General features: G+C 43.4%; 1 protein-coding gene across 5 annotated transcripts in view; it reads left to right on the forward strand.

Annotated features, from left to right (window-relative positions):
- The window catches only part of FRMD6 (FERM domain containing 6), a 133,518-nt gene extending 121,669 nt beyond the window's left edge, over positions 1 to 11,849 (forward strand). For all 5 annotated transcript variants that reach the window (XM_083167458.1, XM_083167456.1, XM_083167457.1 and 2 more), the window contains 3 exons: positions 277 to 396; positions 4,942 to 5,033; positions 6,022 to 11,849. In XM_083167458.1, coding sequence (XP_083023584.1) covers positions 277 to 396; positions 4,942 to 5,033; positions 6,022 to 6,306 — 497 coding nt within the window. In that variant the 3' untranslated portion in view covers positions 6,307 to 11,849. The remainder of the gene's footprint in view (positions 1 to 276; positions 397 to 4,941; positions 5,034 to 6,021) is intronic.
- The last annotated feature ends 3,056 nt before the right edge of the window (positions 11,850 to 14,905 follow it).

Genomic DNA, 14,905 nt, shown 5'->3' on the forward strand with positions numbered 1-14,905 from the left:
GTGCAGGGTAAATACTTGCTGCTTTATTGTTACACTGCAATATAGATTTCCGTTTGACCACACCCCACCCAAAGCTAACTCTCTCTGCACTTGTTACATCTGCCCCACCTGCAGTGCAGCATGGTTTTGTCCATTTGCAAACAAAATGTGCCCTGCAATCAGGTTCTGAATAGGGCCCATTATCCCAATGCAGTAATTGCAGCAGCCTCCTAGAACCTCGGCACAGCTGTCAAAAATATTTTCAGTCCGTTTGATCCGGATTGTTGTTCGTTGCAGAGATTGAGATGCTGGTGGATGACCCTAAGGATATTGATCTCCCTTTGGACGTCAGTCCCGACCTGTGTATCTACATAACGGAAGACATGTTGATGTCACAGCAGAGCGATGGCTATTCCGGTAAGTGTTGCCATCAAAGATGGTTTGAGTAAGAGAAGGAAAAGCACACGAGGGATGAGGGCCCTGCTCGTCGGAGCTGACATTCACAGTTTATTGCACAGTGGGTACCCTAGACCAGTGATGGCTAACCTTGACACTCCAGCTGTTGTTGAACTACACATTCCAGCATGGCCAAATAGTAAAACTGATACAAGGCATGCTGGGATGCGTAGTTTAACAACAGCTGGAGTGTCAAGGTTAGCCGTCGCTGCCCTAGACCAAGGTCCCTTGTTAATGTGTCATGTACACAGATGGGCTGGTCCCAAGTCAGATGCACTTTCACACGTAGGAGAGTTTTCTGATTTCAGTCCATCTGTGAATCCTTTTCGCATCTGACAATATGGCTTCCGCCCCGCACCACACAAAGCAGCAAGTGAACCTTAAAGAAAGGAGCCATGATAATGTGTAACATCCAGTGCTTAAAGTGGTCCAAGGGAGGTGGTGGAACTCACCCCTCTACACCCACCCTTGTGGGCCACACCCCTAGCACCTCCCACCTGGCAGAAGCCACGCCCCATAACTCAACCCTTACATGGTACCAAGGGTATTCAGTGGCGGGGGGAAGGTATTCGGCAGGGCGGCGTCTCAAGAGCTCGGTAAGCTGCAGATGTAGATGAAGGCCATCCCGTCATTTCTGTGTTAAAAGAACCCCTCAGGAGCAGGTGCCTTTATGCGGCTGACTAATGGTAGCGCTGGCTATGGGAGTGGCATTCACAGAAGGGCAGTAATGGAAAAGTACAGGGGGATATAGGGGGCAACACAAGTATAGGAGCTTATCTCCCAGCAGGGCAATAATGGGAGGGCACAGAGGGCTGTATATGGGAAGCACAGGTATAGGAGCACAGGTATCCCAGCAGGGTAGTAATGGACATGGGAATATAGAGTGGGGCATGCAGGTAAGGACATATCAAGGCAGACTGGGGCATGCAGGGAAGGACATAGGATTATAGAGTGGGGCACGCAGGTAAGAGCATAGAAGCACGGACTGGGGCACGCAGGGGAGGGACATAGGAAAGCAGACTGGGGCACGCAGGGGAGGGACATAGGAAAGCAGACTGGGGCACGCAGGGGAGGGACATAGGAAAGCAGACTGGGGCACGCAGGGGAGGGACATAGGAAAGCAGACTGGGGCACGCAGGGGAGGGACATAGGAAAGCAGACTGGGGCACGCAGGGGAGGGACATAGGAAAGCAGACTGGGGCACGCAGGGGTAGGACATAGGAAAGCAGACTGGGGCACGCAGGGGAGGGACATAGGAAAGCAGACTGGGGCACGCAGGGGAGGGACATAGGAAAGCAGACTGGGGCACGCAGGGGTAGGACATAGGAACGCAGACTGGAGCACGCAGGGAGGGACATAGGAATACAGATTAGGGCATGCAGGAAGGGACTGGGACATGGGAACATAGACTGGGGTATTTGTATAGGAGGCACTGGCAGGAAGCTGCAGGTGAAGTGGGACACAGTGTTGAGCAGAAGGGTGGCCAACACTGCAGGGCTCCAGAGTGTGCTGCTGTCTACATCCTGGACAGCTGGATGGTATGGACTATATTATACATTACAGCATAAGTGTGTGCAATATATATATACTGTTTCACATTTTGGTTTAGCCCCGTTCGCAGGCTTTTCGAGCTGTGGGAGATGTAAAATGTGTTCCCATAGTTTAAAAGGCTGTAAAAAAGTGATAGGTCGGGGAGGAAAAGAATTCAAAGTGAGGGGCCCCATTAATTGTAACACCACCCACGTCATTTACCTCTTGAGTTGCCCCTGTGGAAAAAGATATGTCGGACAAACAAAGAGGGCACTAAAAATTCGTATTCTAGAACATTTTAGAAATATAAAGAATAAAATAAAAAATCATAGTGTACCTAGACATTTTTTAACATGCCAAAATGGGGAACCAGGAGGTATGCGATTTGTTGGCTTAGAGGTGGTGAATCTGGACATCAGAGGGGGTGACCGGGAAAAACAGTTACTAAAAAGGGAGTCATGGTGGATGTATCACCTGTCAACCCTGTCACCAAGTGGCCTCAATGAGGGATTGGAGATCACTCCATTCCTAGGTTGACCCACTCTGAAAATATTGAAAATATTGTCTCTCCTCTCCTTTTTTGGCTCAGTTATATTGTCCTTATCTGGTTTGGTTTTATTAAAAAAATTAAAAAAAAAAAAAAAAAAAAAAAATTTCCACTTATTATTATTTTCTATTATTTTCTAGTATGCTAACAGGTGGCATATTCCGGTTAAAAGGACGGGAGTATGCGAAACAAATAGTGATACAATGTATATCTCAGATATTTGTTTAAAGAAGGCTTCTATGTTGATGGCAAAAGAAATCCTTGCATTTTTTGAATATAATGCAATTGGTATACTTGGATTGATATTCTGCATATGTTTCATAAAGTTCCCGTTTAATAAGACCATAAGATCATTAAAAAGTGTTCATATTGAAAAAAAAAAAAAAAAAATTTTAAAAAAATTTCTAATAAATTTTCTGCAAAGTTTAAATTGCATACCTCCCAACTGTCACGATTCCGTCGGGACAGTCCCGATTTTCGGGTCCTGTCCCGACGTCCCACCCGCGGCAGGCATTGTCCCGCTGCGGGGGGGTGGCAGTTGGGAGACCCCCCAATGTAGTAGAATAGACGCTGTGCGCATGCGCACAGCGTCTATTCTCGTATGAAAATGAGGTCGCGGCTAATTAGCATAAGCCGCGCCCTCATTTGCATACGCCACGCCCCCTTTTCGGGCGCTCGCGCGGCTTCGCCGCGCGAGTGTCCCTATTTCTTAACATGAAAAATTGGGAGGTATGAAATTGGATGGTGTGTACGGACACCTATAAGGGAGAAAGAAAATTGGTCTCTTTCACTTTAAGAATACCAATTCACTCCAAGAATATGTGTATTAAAGTGTGCTTAGTTTTACAAACATTGTTTTTTATATATATATATGTCTTTTTATACCAGAAACTCTTTTTATGTATATTTTTTCTTTTAATATGTGTATAAAACGCATATTCGCTCAAATGAACCAAATGGTTCTTATTATATCTATTTTTTATTGAATTGTATTTTTTATGAATATGTATGTATTTTTAATGGATTATTGTCATTATATGTATGATATGTTTTGTACGTACAAGATATGGCTTAAAATAGGCTATGGGGCAAAGCTCTTTTGAATGCTGCTAATTTAAACAAAATTGCAATTACGGACACCTGTGTATATTGGTGGAGGATAAAAGAGGCAACTGACCGTCGCTAGGCCAGCCCTCTGACGAAGTCGATGACGAAACGCGTTGGGGCGTGGCCTAGCGACGTCAGTAAGAACTGTGAAGTCCGTGGTGGAAGCTGTGCCAAGGATTTAACGGTGCTGGGCACCATATGCATGCTGTTTGTGTCTGCGGTACCCTATACCGCCTGTCTCGGTACGTGACCCTATCCCTATACATGTTTCCCCGTTTTCAATAAATACATCTTTTACCTGCACTATGGAGCGCCTGTTCTTATTCTGATTTTAGATATATATATATATACTCTTGTTTAAAAACATTGGAAAAGCTTGCCTTATTTAGTAAAACTTACATCTTACCCAAGGCTGCTCTTGCACTTACTTGTTTGTGGTGGTGGTGGCTGTCTGACTGCATAGATGTGATGATGGTGGCAGGCTGTCCTACTGCATGGAGTCAGGATCCCCAAAGGCCCATGGGAGGAGGATCTGTTTCTTCTGGGCATGTGCAGAAACCCTCCTCCTAGACCAGCGGCCATATTTGTTAGTGGCAGTTTGCCCAGGTCGCCTTTCACTTCCCCACTCCAATCATGTATCAGCCTTGACTCCGCCCACTCGTGCGCTCTCCCCTGCTGTCAGCTCAGTTTTGTGAGCGCAGCTGGGAGTCAAGTTTTGTAATGTAAGTTAGCCAGCCTGCACTGCACGCCGACATGCTGCAGGCTCAGTTGTGTGTGCTGTACTGCGGGCTGCTATCTGACCTGAGAGAAGGGGCCAGGTGTCTGCTCAGATAAGTACTTGCGCAGTGGCCAAGCAATAGGGGCAGGAGAAGCGTCAGGAACTTGTTGCCTTGCAATACCGCCCTGGGTTGCTGCAGTGTTGGCTAATTTGACAATGTCGCTGATGAGAGGACGCATGGTGAGAGGCAGACAGTGTGTCAGCATCCTCCTTCCTCTCATCAGCAGCATGGTCATATCGTTGCCTGGGCATGGGCGTGCTGCAGAGGCAGGGGGACGCTGGCCGGTTTCTGGAGGCAGTAAGTCGCTGGGCGGGTTTTAGAGGCAGGGGGGACGCTGGGCGGGCTCCGGAGTTTGAGCTCTAAATGGCTTAATGAATGCAGCCTGAGCCAGCCTGCTGGAGGAAATCTCTAATTGTGGCCGTGCACAGTGGGCGGAAGGAGGCGGAACTGAGTTCCGGCTTCAATTACAACTGCCGGAACTCAGTTCCGCCCCGTTCCGACCCACTTTAACCCCTGGTAACATCCCATCGTATTTCTTCCTAGGATTAGTCGTTAAAGAAGTGAATTCCTCGACCTCCAGCTCTTCGGAAACTGTGGTCAAACTCCGTGGACAAAGCATCGACTCCTTGCCACAGGTGAGTCCGCAGTACCCACTGACCACTCACCCTTCTTTCACACCAATATAATTATCTAACACCACTAATACACACATTTTTCCATTTAAATTGATGCATTCTTGGAGATTATAATGTATAAAGGCCAGTTTGTCCGGTGTTCTCTATCTACACCTCGTCCTCCTGTTGCCATTTATAAAGCTGATTTGGAGGGTGGGGCATCTCTATCTGTCATTATTCTGCAGGACATAAGCTTGAATTGGATTGGCCGGTTTAAAGTCTTCACCTTCATCACAATGCTTTGCATAGAATGAGGCTGAACGGGGTATTTTATCATAGTTAACATAAGAAGTTGATAACTTTTGGCTTCAGCTGTCCTCAAACTAGGACAATATTCTGATCCAAATTTTAAAATAAATTTTGTAATTGCTTGCAGCGCTATTTCCTGATGATAAGACACAGGGGGGATTTACTAAGATGGGAGTTACTTCACATGGGATGTTGCTGTGGGCAACCAATCAATCTACTTATTTATTTAGCACCTTCTAGAAAATAGTATCTGATTAGTTTGCCCATATCAACATCCCATTTTAGTACTTTTTCCCTCAGTAAGGATTATATTGTTAAAATCTGCAATACGCTTGGTCATATCCTGGAGATCGGACAGCAGGCCCAGGCCCACAAACTTATAAGGGCTCAGACAGGAAGTGGTCATCAGAGATGGTCACCAGGTAGTCCATCTTTGATAAAGGCCAATAGCCGCAGGCTGTAGGATACGATTGTACAGATAGCACAGCGCCAATTTCTGGGCACGATTATTATGCCTGAGAATGGTTTCCATTTGTTACCTGGGAACCAGTGACATTGCTGAGGGTGACATTTTATTACCCTTGACACCCGTAGTAAATTGTCTCCCCTCCTTCGCGTGCCGATAACGGATGCAACAAGAATACGTAACGGATCCCGATCATGAAAAAGTAACCAACCTCACCATTGTTTTATTTCACAGACGGCGTGCAGGAAACCGAAGACCTCAACGGATCGGCACAGCTTGAGTCTGGACGACATCCGCTTGTACCAGAAAGACTTCTTACAGATCGCTGGCCTGTGTCAGGACACTGCCCAGAGCTACACGTTTGGCTGCGGACACGATGCACATGACCGGGGCCTTTATTGTAACGGCTGTCTGGCCCAACAGTGCATCAATATTCACGAGCCCCTCCTGCCCAAGAAAGCCAGCAAGTACTTCTCCTTGGACCTTACCCATGACGAAGTCCCGGAGTTTGTGGTATAAGCGGGTTTCTACAATATACATAGATATATTCCACAGGCCTGGATGTCTGTGCTCCCCGGTAATGGTTAGGAAGATTGTATCTTTCTACGAACCTATTATTTTTTTTTTTTTTTTTTTTAACATGTTCTGTTTTGATATCCTGAATTGAAAGCCATTGGGACTTCATATATGTATAGCTTAATATTTTGTGTACAATCCTCAAAAGCCAACTTGCTATTATTTTTTCTATATTGGCGCAAAATAGGGTATTTTTTTATGTGCAGCCAAGTTAGCACACCATAAGAATGAACATTTATGTCTCCAATATGCCAAAGAATGGTCTCCTACAAAATGGTGGCCGTAGTACAGTGGTCTCCTAAAACATGGCAGGAAGAGTACATGTTTAACATGTACCTACGAATGGTCAATATAATGTTACATGGACTGAAACTAAGGTATTAATGAAATGTTGAGTGTCTGGGTCAAATGAGCATCTTATTTGACCATTTTTGTGACTTTCTCCTGAAAATTTACAGCACTGAATTTAGTATATTTCAATACTAAACACGGCAATATTTCCACCTTGCGGCTTTGACTGGATTCTTGTATGACAGGACTTTGATGCTAGCATTGATGTTATGTTTTGAAACCCAGCCATGTGATTTATTAAGCTCCATATTGTACCGCAGAATTACAAAGTGTTGGGTCGTGCTGAGCATCCAATCAGGAGTTTACTTTCATTTTGTAAACGGCACTAAAACAGATAGCAAGACTCTGATTGGATGTCATGGCTCAAAATTCGTTTAGACTGCTCTATGGTATTAAATTGAGTTTATTACTAGCTAAGCTGATTGAATTACATTCACCTTTTTATAAAAGTTCTATATTAAAAACACAACAGGATTATGCGATCTGAGAGAAATTCACATCTGGTTGTGTGAACACTTATAAGAAAAGCGACAATTACATGAATCTGTGATAGACCACATTACAATGTGTTGCCAATTATTATCTGATAAAGGGAATATAGCCTAAAATTAATTTGGGGTAGTTTTGTAGAACAAAACTCCTAATTTGAATTCATACCTCATCCAGCACAGAGTACAAGATTCCAGTTGCGGAAAGCTTATTTCCTTAACTAACGCCTCTTTTTTTTAATCATCTATGCCCCCTGCACCCACCCCTGTGTTTACCAATGTACTCCGCAGATATCTTAGCAGGACTGACCTTGCACCTGTCAGGACTATGATGTAAGAGTGCAGAAATGTATAGATTATACAATGTACTTAGGAAATCTAACATTCAACAAAAAAAAACCAATATCAATATATGCTCAATTATTACTTATACAAAACACTATTAGACTAGCAAGAAATAACTATAGTATGATCACCATAACCATATCATTAGCACATAATGTTATTTCATTAAAATAAACTGCATAAATTCTGTAGAAAACAAGGCATAAGGGTATCTGTGGCTGATATTAACATTCCGATCCTACAAGGACATGCAAGGTTAAACGGGATTTAAGTTGAACGGTTAACATGTGACCCCGCGGTCTTCCTCACTGCCCACCCCCCTAACAAAGACATGTCTTCCAAACTTGTGGAAATTGATGTTTGCCATAAATTCAAATAAAGTCACGCAGGTCAGCTTGGGAATTCTTGGACATGTGGTTCACCATCAGTGTAGTTGAAAGCTGATGGCAGTACTCCGGGATGTAAATCCTTTGCAGATATTTATTGTAATATTATTGTGAAAGGGCTAACAGTTGACCGGTATACGCTAAGTGTGGCGACAAACCACATGGGATTCTGTAGCCTAACACAGTGACAGAATTGGCCACCTAAGGACACCAACTAGCAAAAGGCCTAACGATCACTCCGGCCATTCTGCTTTTGGGTCCAGCGTCTGAAACTTGTGTTTTCATTGTTGTTGGAGAAGATGGCTGCACCCATATCAGTAGCTGGTATTACACATCATCTTTTTTATTATTATTAGTATTACTAAGCTGGTGATATTTCCTGGAATGCATCCAGTCCCCTATCTGAGAAGGTTTCTTTTTTATAAAATGTTTTTGGTCATAAGTGTGCACTCAGATCTTGGTCTGGTCTTCCCTTGGCACTCAGATCCCGGTATGGTCTTCCCTTGGCCCTCAGATCCCGGTATGGTCTTCCCTTGGCCCTCAGATCCCGGTATGGTCTTCCCTTGGCCCTCAGATCCCGGTATGGTCTTCCCTTGGCCCTCAGATCCCGGTATGGTCTTCCCTTGGCCCTCAGATCCCGGTATGGTCTTCCCTTGGCCCTCAGATCCCGGTATGGTCTTCCCTTGGCCCTAAGATCCCGGTATGGTCTTCCCTTGGCCCTCAGATCCCGGTATGGTCTTCCTTTGGCACTCAGATCCTTGTCAACTCTGTCAAGTGGTAAAATGGCAGATTTCCAGGGTCTGGAACTCCAGTAGCGTGATGTATATATGTATGGGTCTTATAGATCCTATATGGAATGTAGATAGATTCCCCGTCCTGCATTTGCATACAATGAATCTGGAGTGTCTGTGCCGACAATCTTACGGTCTTCCTTGCGGATGCATATGGCCACTTTCAGATCCATGACAGTATATGAATGTAGACATGGCAAAGTGACCCCTTGCCCACAATATACAACTGAAGAATTCACAAAGGACAAGAGAGGTATGGGGCACAATCTACCTTGTGCCTCAATGATACCAACAGTTCTCCGTGAATTGGCATGATTCAGACAATCACATTCATAGTGGCTATACTGCAAAAATCCCATTTCAGCGCTCAAATACACAGGTGACTTCACGCATTTCAGTCCACCACCCCCTAGGCCTGTGAGCTAAAATGCCCAAGCCAGAGACCGATCTCGCCTGAATGAAGCAACAATTGAATTGCTGCATTGGGTGCATCAAGTGGCTGCCGGCAGCAAAAACATTGAATAATGCCCAAAGAATAAATGGTTTTTTTCTACCACAGTTAGCTCCGTTTAGTCTTAGTTGAGACACCTTAATACTGTACTATCTTTAATACTAAAACGTACAGACGAGAGGTTCTTTAAACTTTTTCCCAATAAAGTCTGCAAAACAGCTTCTTGACCTTAATTCAGTTTTACTTTGTGTATATATATTTTTTTTTTTTTACAGTTTTTCGGACAGATTCTCTAAGATTCAAAAGTGATAAATTGGAGAGTGATAAACAACCAGCTCCTGTCTGCCATTTTTCAAACACAGTCTGTGACATGACAGGTAGGAGCTGATTGGCTGTCTGTTTAAAACTCTCCATTTTATCACTTTTGAATCTTAGAGCATCTGGCTTATAGTATTTTCTGCAAATGATCTTTTTCTTTCAAAATAACATTAATACACGATTAACAATATCATTTGGTTGTATACCATAGTTATTGAAAGGAAAGACTATGAGGACCCACTCCAGAGTAGCGATCCACCTCATAGCTCATTACCAGACACTATATAAAACAATTATATTGCTTAATAAACAGTTTATTCAGAGGGGTACGATGATGACCTAGCAGATATACAGGGATAGTTATCAGCATGGCACTGACCCTTATTTGTAGTGCAAATACAGCTATATACTGTATTAGATTACATGCAGCAGCCAGTTATGCGATATTGTTGTACCCTGCTCTGTCGCTGCAATGGCGGCATTATGTGACGGGTCCGGGAACAAGTGCGGTTATTTCCATAAATGCCTTGGAGCCTGTGCTAGCTCTCCAGCTGTTGTCCGCTGTCTATATACATTATATAAATGTATTGCCGACAGTTACAGGAACAATTGAGGCCTGTACAATGAGCTTGCTTGTCGCTGAGCTCATTAGGAATGCTGACAAGAATAGGGGGGTACATCACAATGCCCAGAGAGTGCAGGTCGTTAGAATAACAGAAACACAAGCAAACAAAGGGACCGTTCACCCTGTCAGACATTGTTTCCCACACAGCACTCGTTACTTCACTCTCGTTAAGTTATTATTTTTTTTCCAGAATGTTAGATTTGCACATTTCTTGTCACCGTGCCAAAATAAATGCAAGGTTTTTTTATGCTCGTTATGTGGTAAAACGTTATTTTGTGGCTGCACAGATCCAGGGTGGTGCAGCAGACATTTGCCTGCACTCGGTGAAGGTGGCCATTTTGTAGGCTCAGGTAATGCTCATGCACTCGATCTGTGCGTTCGCCAGTAACATCATTGGACTGAACTAATGAATTTGAGTCTACCAATCCCCTGAGAGGCAATGAAGTCCTTCGGTCTCAGAGATACAACCTGTCAATTCAATAGTCTGAGAGGCTTTGTGTGCATCAATGGGGGCTGAGACCACAAAATGGCTGCCGGCGCTGTGTGTGTGGTTATTGTCCTATTGCTCACATGTGGTCAGATAAACCTGTACACAATATAAGGCTTTATGATTATGTGAATTTGATGTCCTATTTCCTATCGGCAACCTAGATCTGGTTCTGTGAGAGTCCAGTTCACACACCCGCCAGAGTAAGAGTTGGTCATGTATAATCTGTAGAATTTGATCATTCAGGTGCGTCTCCCAAATTCCAAGATGGAGGTCTCTCTGCTTTCTGATGGCTTAGTGTACAAGGTATCTGGATGGCTGGCAGACCATGTCTAAAACCGTCAATATGGCGACACAAAGACCGACACAATCAAAAGGTCGACATGAGTGATGGTATTTGTTTTCTTTTTTTTTTAATACTTGATTATCCTTGTGGACTGCGATTGGAAACTGCAAAGTGTCCGAAGCACTGTTACACTTATTTGAGGTCCACGTGATTAGGTGATACACATGACATTGAAAAAGTCATGTCGACCTTTTGCTTGTGTCAGTCTTTTTTCAATGTCGACTTTATGCATGTGCACCTTTTTGCTGTTGACCGAATGACCGTTAGCCTAGAGACATCATGTGTGAGCTACCACACTCCAGGGTAAATTGACTAAGATGGCAGTTATATTTAAGATGAATGTTGCCCATAGCAACCAATCAAATTCTACTTATACTGTATAGCGCCTTCTAGAAGATAATTTATAGAATCTGATTGGTTCCTATGAGCGACATCCCATGTTCAACAGAACTCCCATCCAGGATGGGGTCAGCGAGGGCCGTGGAAAGGGCCGATGCTTAGGGGTGTGGCCAGTCTCCAGGGGTGGCGGCCACCGACCAAGAATGCATTTGTCTGAGCTGCTTGATAAATACATCTGGTAAATACTGCTAGGCCATACACGGTAACGTTCCAGATTAATAATAGCAATGCCCTGTAGAAAATTCACCATAGTCCTCTGTAGTACAAGGTTACATAGGTATAATCCAGCTGTGCAGCCTGGAACCAGATCCCTACAGAAGGGATGTGGGCCCTCACTGTGCAGTGCCCACCGGAAGGTTCCCTTTTACTCCACTGGGCCAGTGTAATCTTATCCTCTTTTGTAACGTGCGATCAATATTGAATATACAGTGGGGTTTTTTATGTTAAAAGAACGTGTCTTTTTTTTAAATCTCAAAAATAAATCCAATCCTATTTTTAATGGCGGCAAAGTATTTTATATAAGTGTTTCACATATTTTGATACTTTTTTTACATAGAAAGAAAATGCGTTTTTTTTATAATCTAGTTGCATTAAATAAAATCGAACTTTTTTTTGTTCTTTACACGATAAGCAGTGTTACGGCAATCCTGAGAACGTAATGTACAGTAACCTAGAGCGACCGCTGTGTGCCAGCTGTTACGTATGTGTCTTTCTCTATGTAAACGAAGTTATTATATTAATAGTGCTCTATGGTTCTGAGTGAGCATTAGAAAGGATGAAGATGGCGGCAGAGGGAGTAATGATTGCCTATTTATGGATATAATGAAGTAGATTCTGTATAATCCCTTGTTAGAAACTTTGATGTGTTTTCAGACTCCAGTAACCACAACTGGTAAAGACCATTAAATCACTCTACATTAATAACTTATCGTTTCCTTAAAAACACGTCTGTTTTTGAAACATTTTGAAAACACAGGATATATTTTTTTTTTTTTCGCATTAAAGATCATGTGCGCAATACCCTGTCCACCTCCCGGGTTCAGTATGATTTGCCTACAGGCAAAATCTCGACAGTCAGAATACTGACCACCATTGACAAATTGAAATGTCGACAGGTCAAAAAGTAGATATGATTTTTTTTTTTTTTAGTAACTTTTTTTGGGGTGTCTATGTCGACATAGGTTGACATGGACACCGTATACCGCAACAAAACATATATACCGGTAATAAATTTGAGGTGTTTAGCAACATGGCCAAAAATATGCGTCAACAACCATAATTGTTCAACTCTGTTTTTGCATTTTGTAAACCTTGTTAACAGGCTGGATACTGTATTTTTTAGATGATTTTGTTTCACTACTAGCAATGTAACATTGGGAATAACATGCCTAATCCGGCAAGACAGACCAAGCAAAGCAATGTACAGACTCGAGAGCATTTGCAGGACTGCCTTCAATAACTCTGCGGTGTGTAACATCAGGTCTAAATGACACAATTGTGCCAATATTAAGTATTCTTAAAAATGTTTCTATTTATTTTAGAATAGCAACAGAATATGGTTGCCACCGAATTGCCCATTTTTGGTCTAAAACCTTTAAGAAAAGTAATATTCCTTATTACCGGACCAGTTTGTGATTCACGTGCATCCGGTTTCCTAAATTCAAAGACCATTTTTTCCTCCGGGGCAAATTTTAATTGATGCCAAATGCAGACAGGAGCAGAGTCTGTTTAAGTGTTACCATAAGAGGATGTTGTAATCCATTCAATTGTATTAACTGAACATGTGTTTTTAATAATACAAAGCAAACGGGGGCCATGAGCTGTAAACCTAAAGAGGACAATGGTGCATTAGCTCTCAGGACTCTTAACAGCCGCTGATAAAAGCTAAGATTTCATTGGTTGTTCTGGATTAGAATACATTTGCGTTATTTTCAAAAGGTACTGAATGTATCACTTAGTATAAGTAGCTATCAGCGATCGCCATGGTTACCCTGTGTTATTTAGGGGGTGATTCAGGTTGGTTTGCGAAAGCAGACTCCTTTAATGGACAAAACCATGCTGCACTGCAGGTGGGGCAGATGTAACATGTGCAGAGAGAGTTACATTGGGGGTGTTATTTTGTTTCTGTGCAGGGTAAATACTGGCTGCATTATTTTTGCACTGGAATTTAGAGTTCAGTTTGAACACACCCCACCCAAATATAACTCTCTGCACATGTTACATCTGCCCCACCTGCAGTGCAGCATGGTTTTGTTCATTAAAGGAGTTTGCGTTTGAAAACCAACCTGAATTAGGCCCTTAATGTAATGTCAGAGGGGTAACCAGCCTTATAAATATCCACACATGGGTGAAATCTCAAAATAACTCTTATAGAACATTCAACATACAGGATGATATTGCCATAAGAAGCTCCATTCCAAAAAATGGCAAATCCTGTTTCTACCAGAATACACATTTTGTCAATCAGATGAAGATACCTTTTACAATTCCAGGGGATAACTCCTAATAATTACTGCTTTGGACTAAACATACAGTATCTATATTTGTACCATGTTACATTATTCTGTATATCCATATCTGTTTATATAAATGTTATTTATTCTGTATACTGTACATAATGGCTGTCCATACAATAAATTGTATTTGAGTGGATTCTTCACACGTTTTTACAGGTTGATTAAAACTATACATGTAGCATTGCTTGCTATTGTGGAACTACAAATCCCAGGTCACCATGCCTTTATACCAGGGCTCAACAAACCCCGGGGGCCAGGTCGCCATGGCAACCAGATTTGGCAGAAAGCTGAACTTCCCAGGCAGAGTGGTATGTGCTTGCATTACTGGCAACTTATCCCATTTAATTCTGGACGCATTAATTACACAGGTTCTGTAGCTGATTAAAACCAGGTGAAATGGAGTCTTGAAGTCAGCCAGCCACAGAACCTGCGTAATTAATATGTGTCCGGAATTAAAGGGATGAGGTGGTAACCCTAATGCAGGGTTGCCGACTGTATTATTCTCCTCTCCGGGAATGATGTTAAACCAGCGAATTCACGGTTCTCCATGGAGGGGGCGGGGCTAAATGATGCGATTGTGTTTTAGCTCCGCCCCCTCCTCTGAGACCTGAGGATTGTGGCATTTTAATGCCGCGATCCGGGGGACAGCGGGGGTCCCCCCTGAATCCGGGAGGGTTGCCCACCCTTCTGGGGGGCTGGGAGGGGGACCTGATTTTCGGGAGACTCCCGGAAATTCCGGGAGGGTTGGCAACCCTGCCCTAATGGCAACAGCCGGGCAGAGCGTAGGACAACCCACCCCGCACCGGCTGTTTAAGAGCAGGTCCACGACACGTCTATGTCAAAACTCGAGGTTGCACGTGAGCCAATCAGGAGTGGCAGTGGTAGCTCCTGATTGGCTGTTGGACCACGCATGGTAACGGGGGAGGGGTAGGGGAGAGGAGAATGGGTAATCAGCTCTGGCAATGAGCATATACCCCTGGCATCGAGCAAGAAACCTGTAGCAACGAGCATGTAGGTAAGTGGCATTTATGTGTCTGGG

This window comes from Crinia signifera, chromosome 12 (assembly GCF_055691185.1).
Source record: "Crinia signifera chromosome 12, ASM5569118v1, whole genome shotgun sequence".
NCBI classification, from domain to species: domain Eukaryota; kingdom Metazoa; phylum Chordata; class Amphibia; order Anura; family Myobatrachidae; genus Crinia; species Crinia signifera.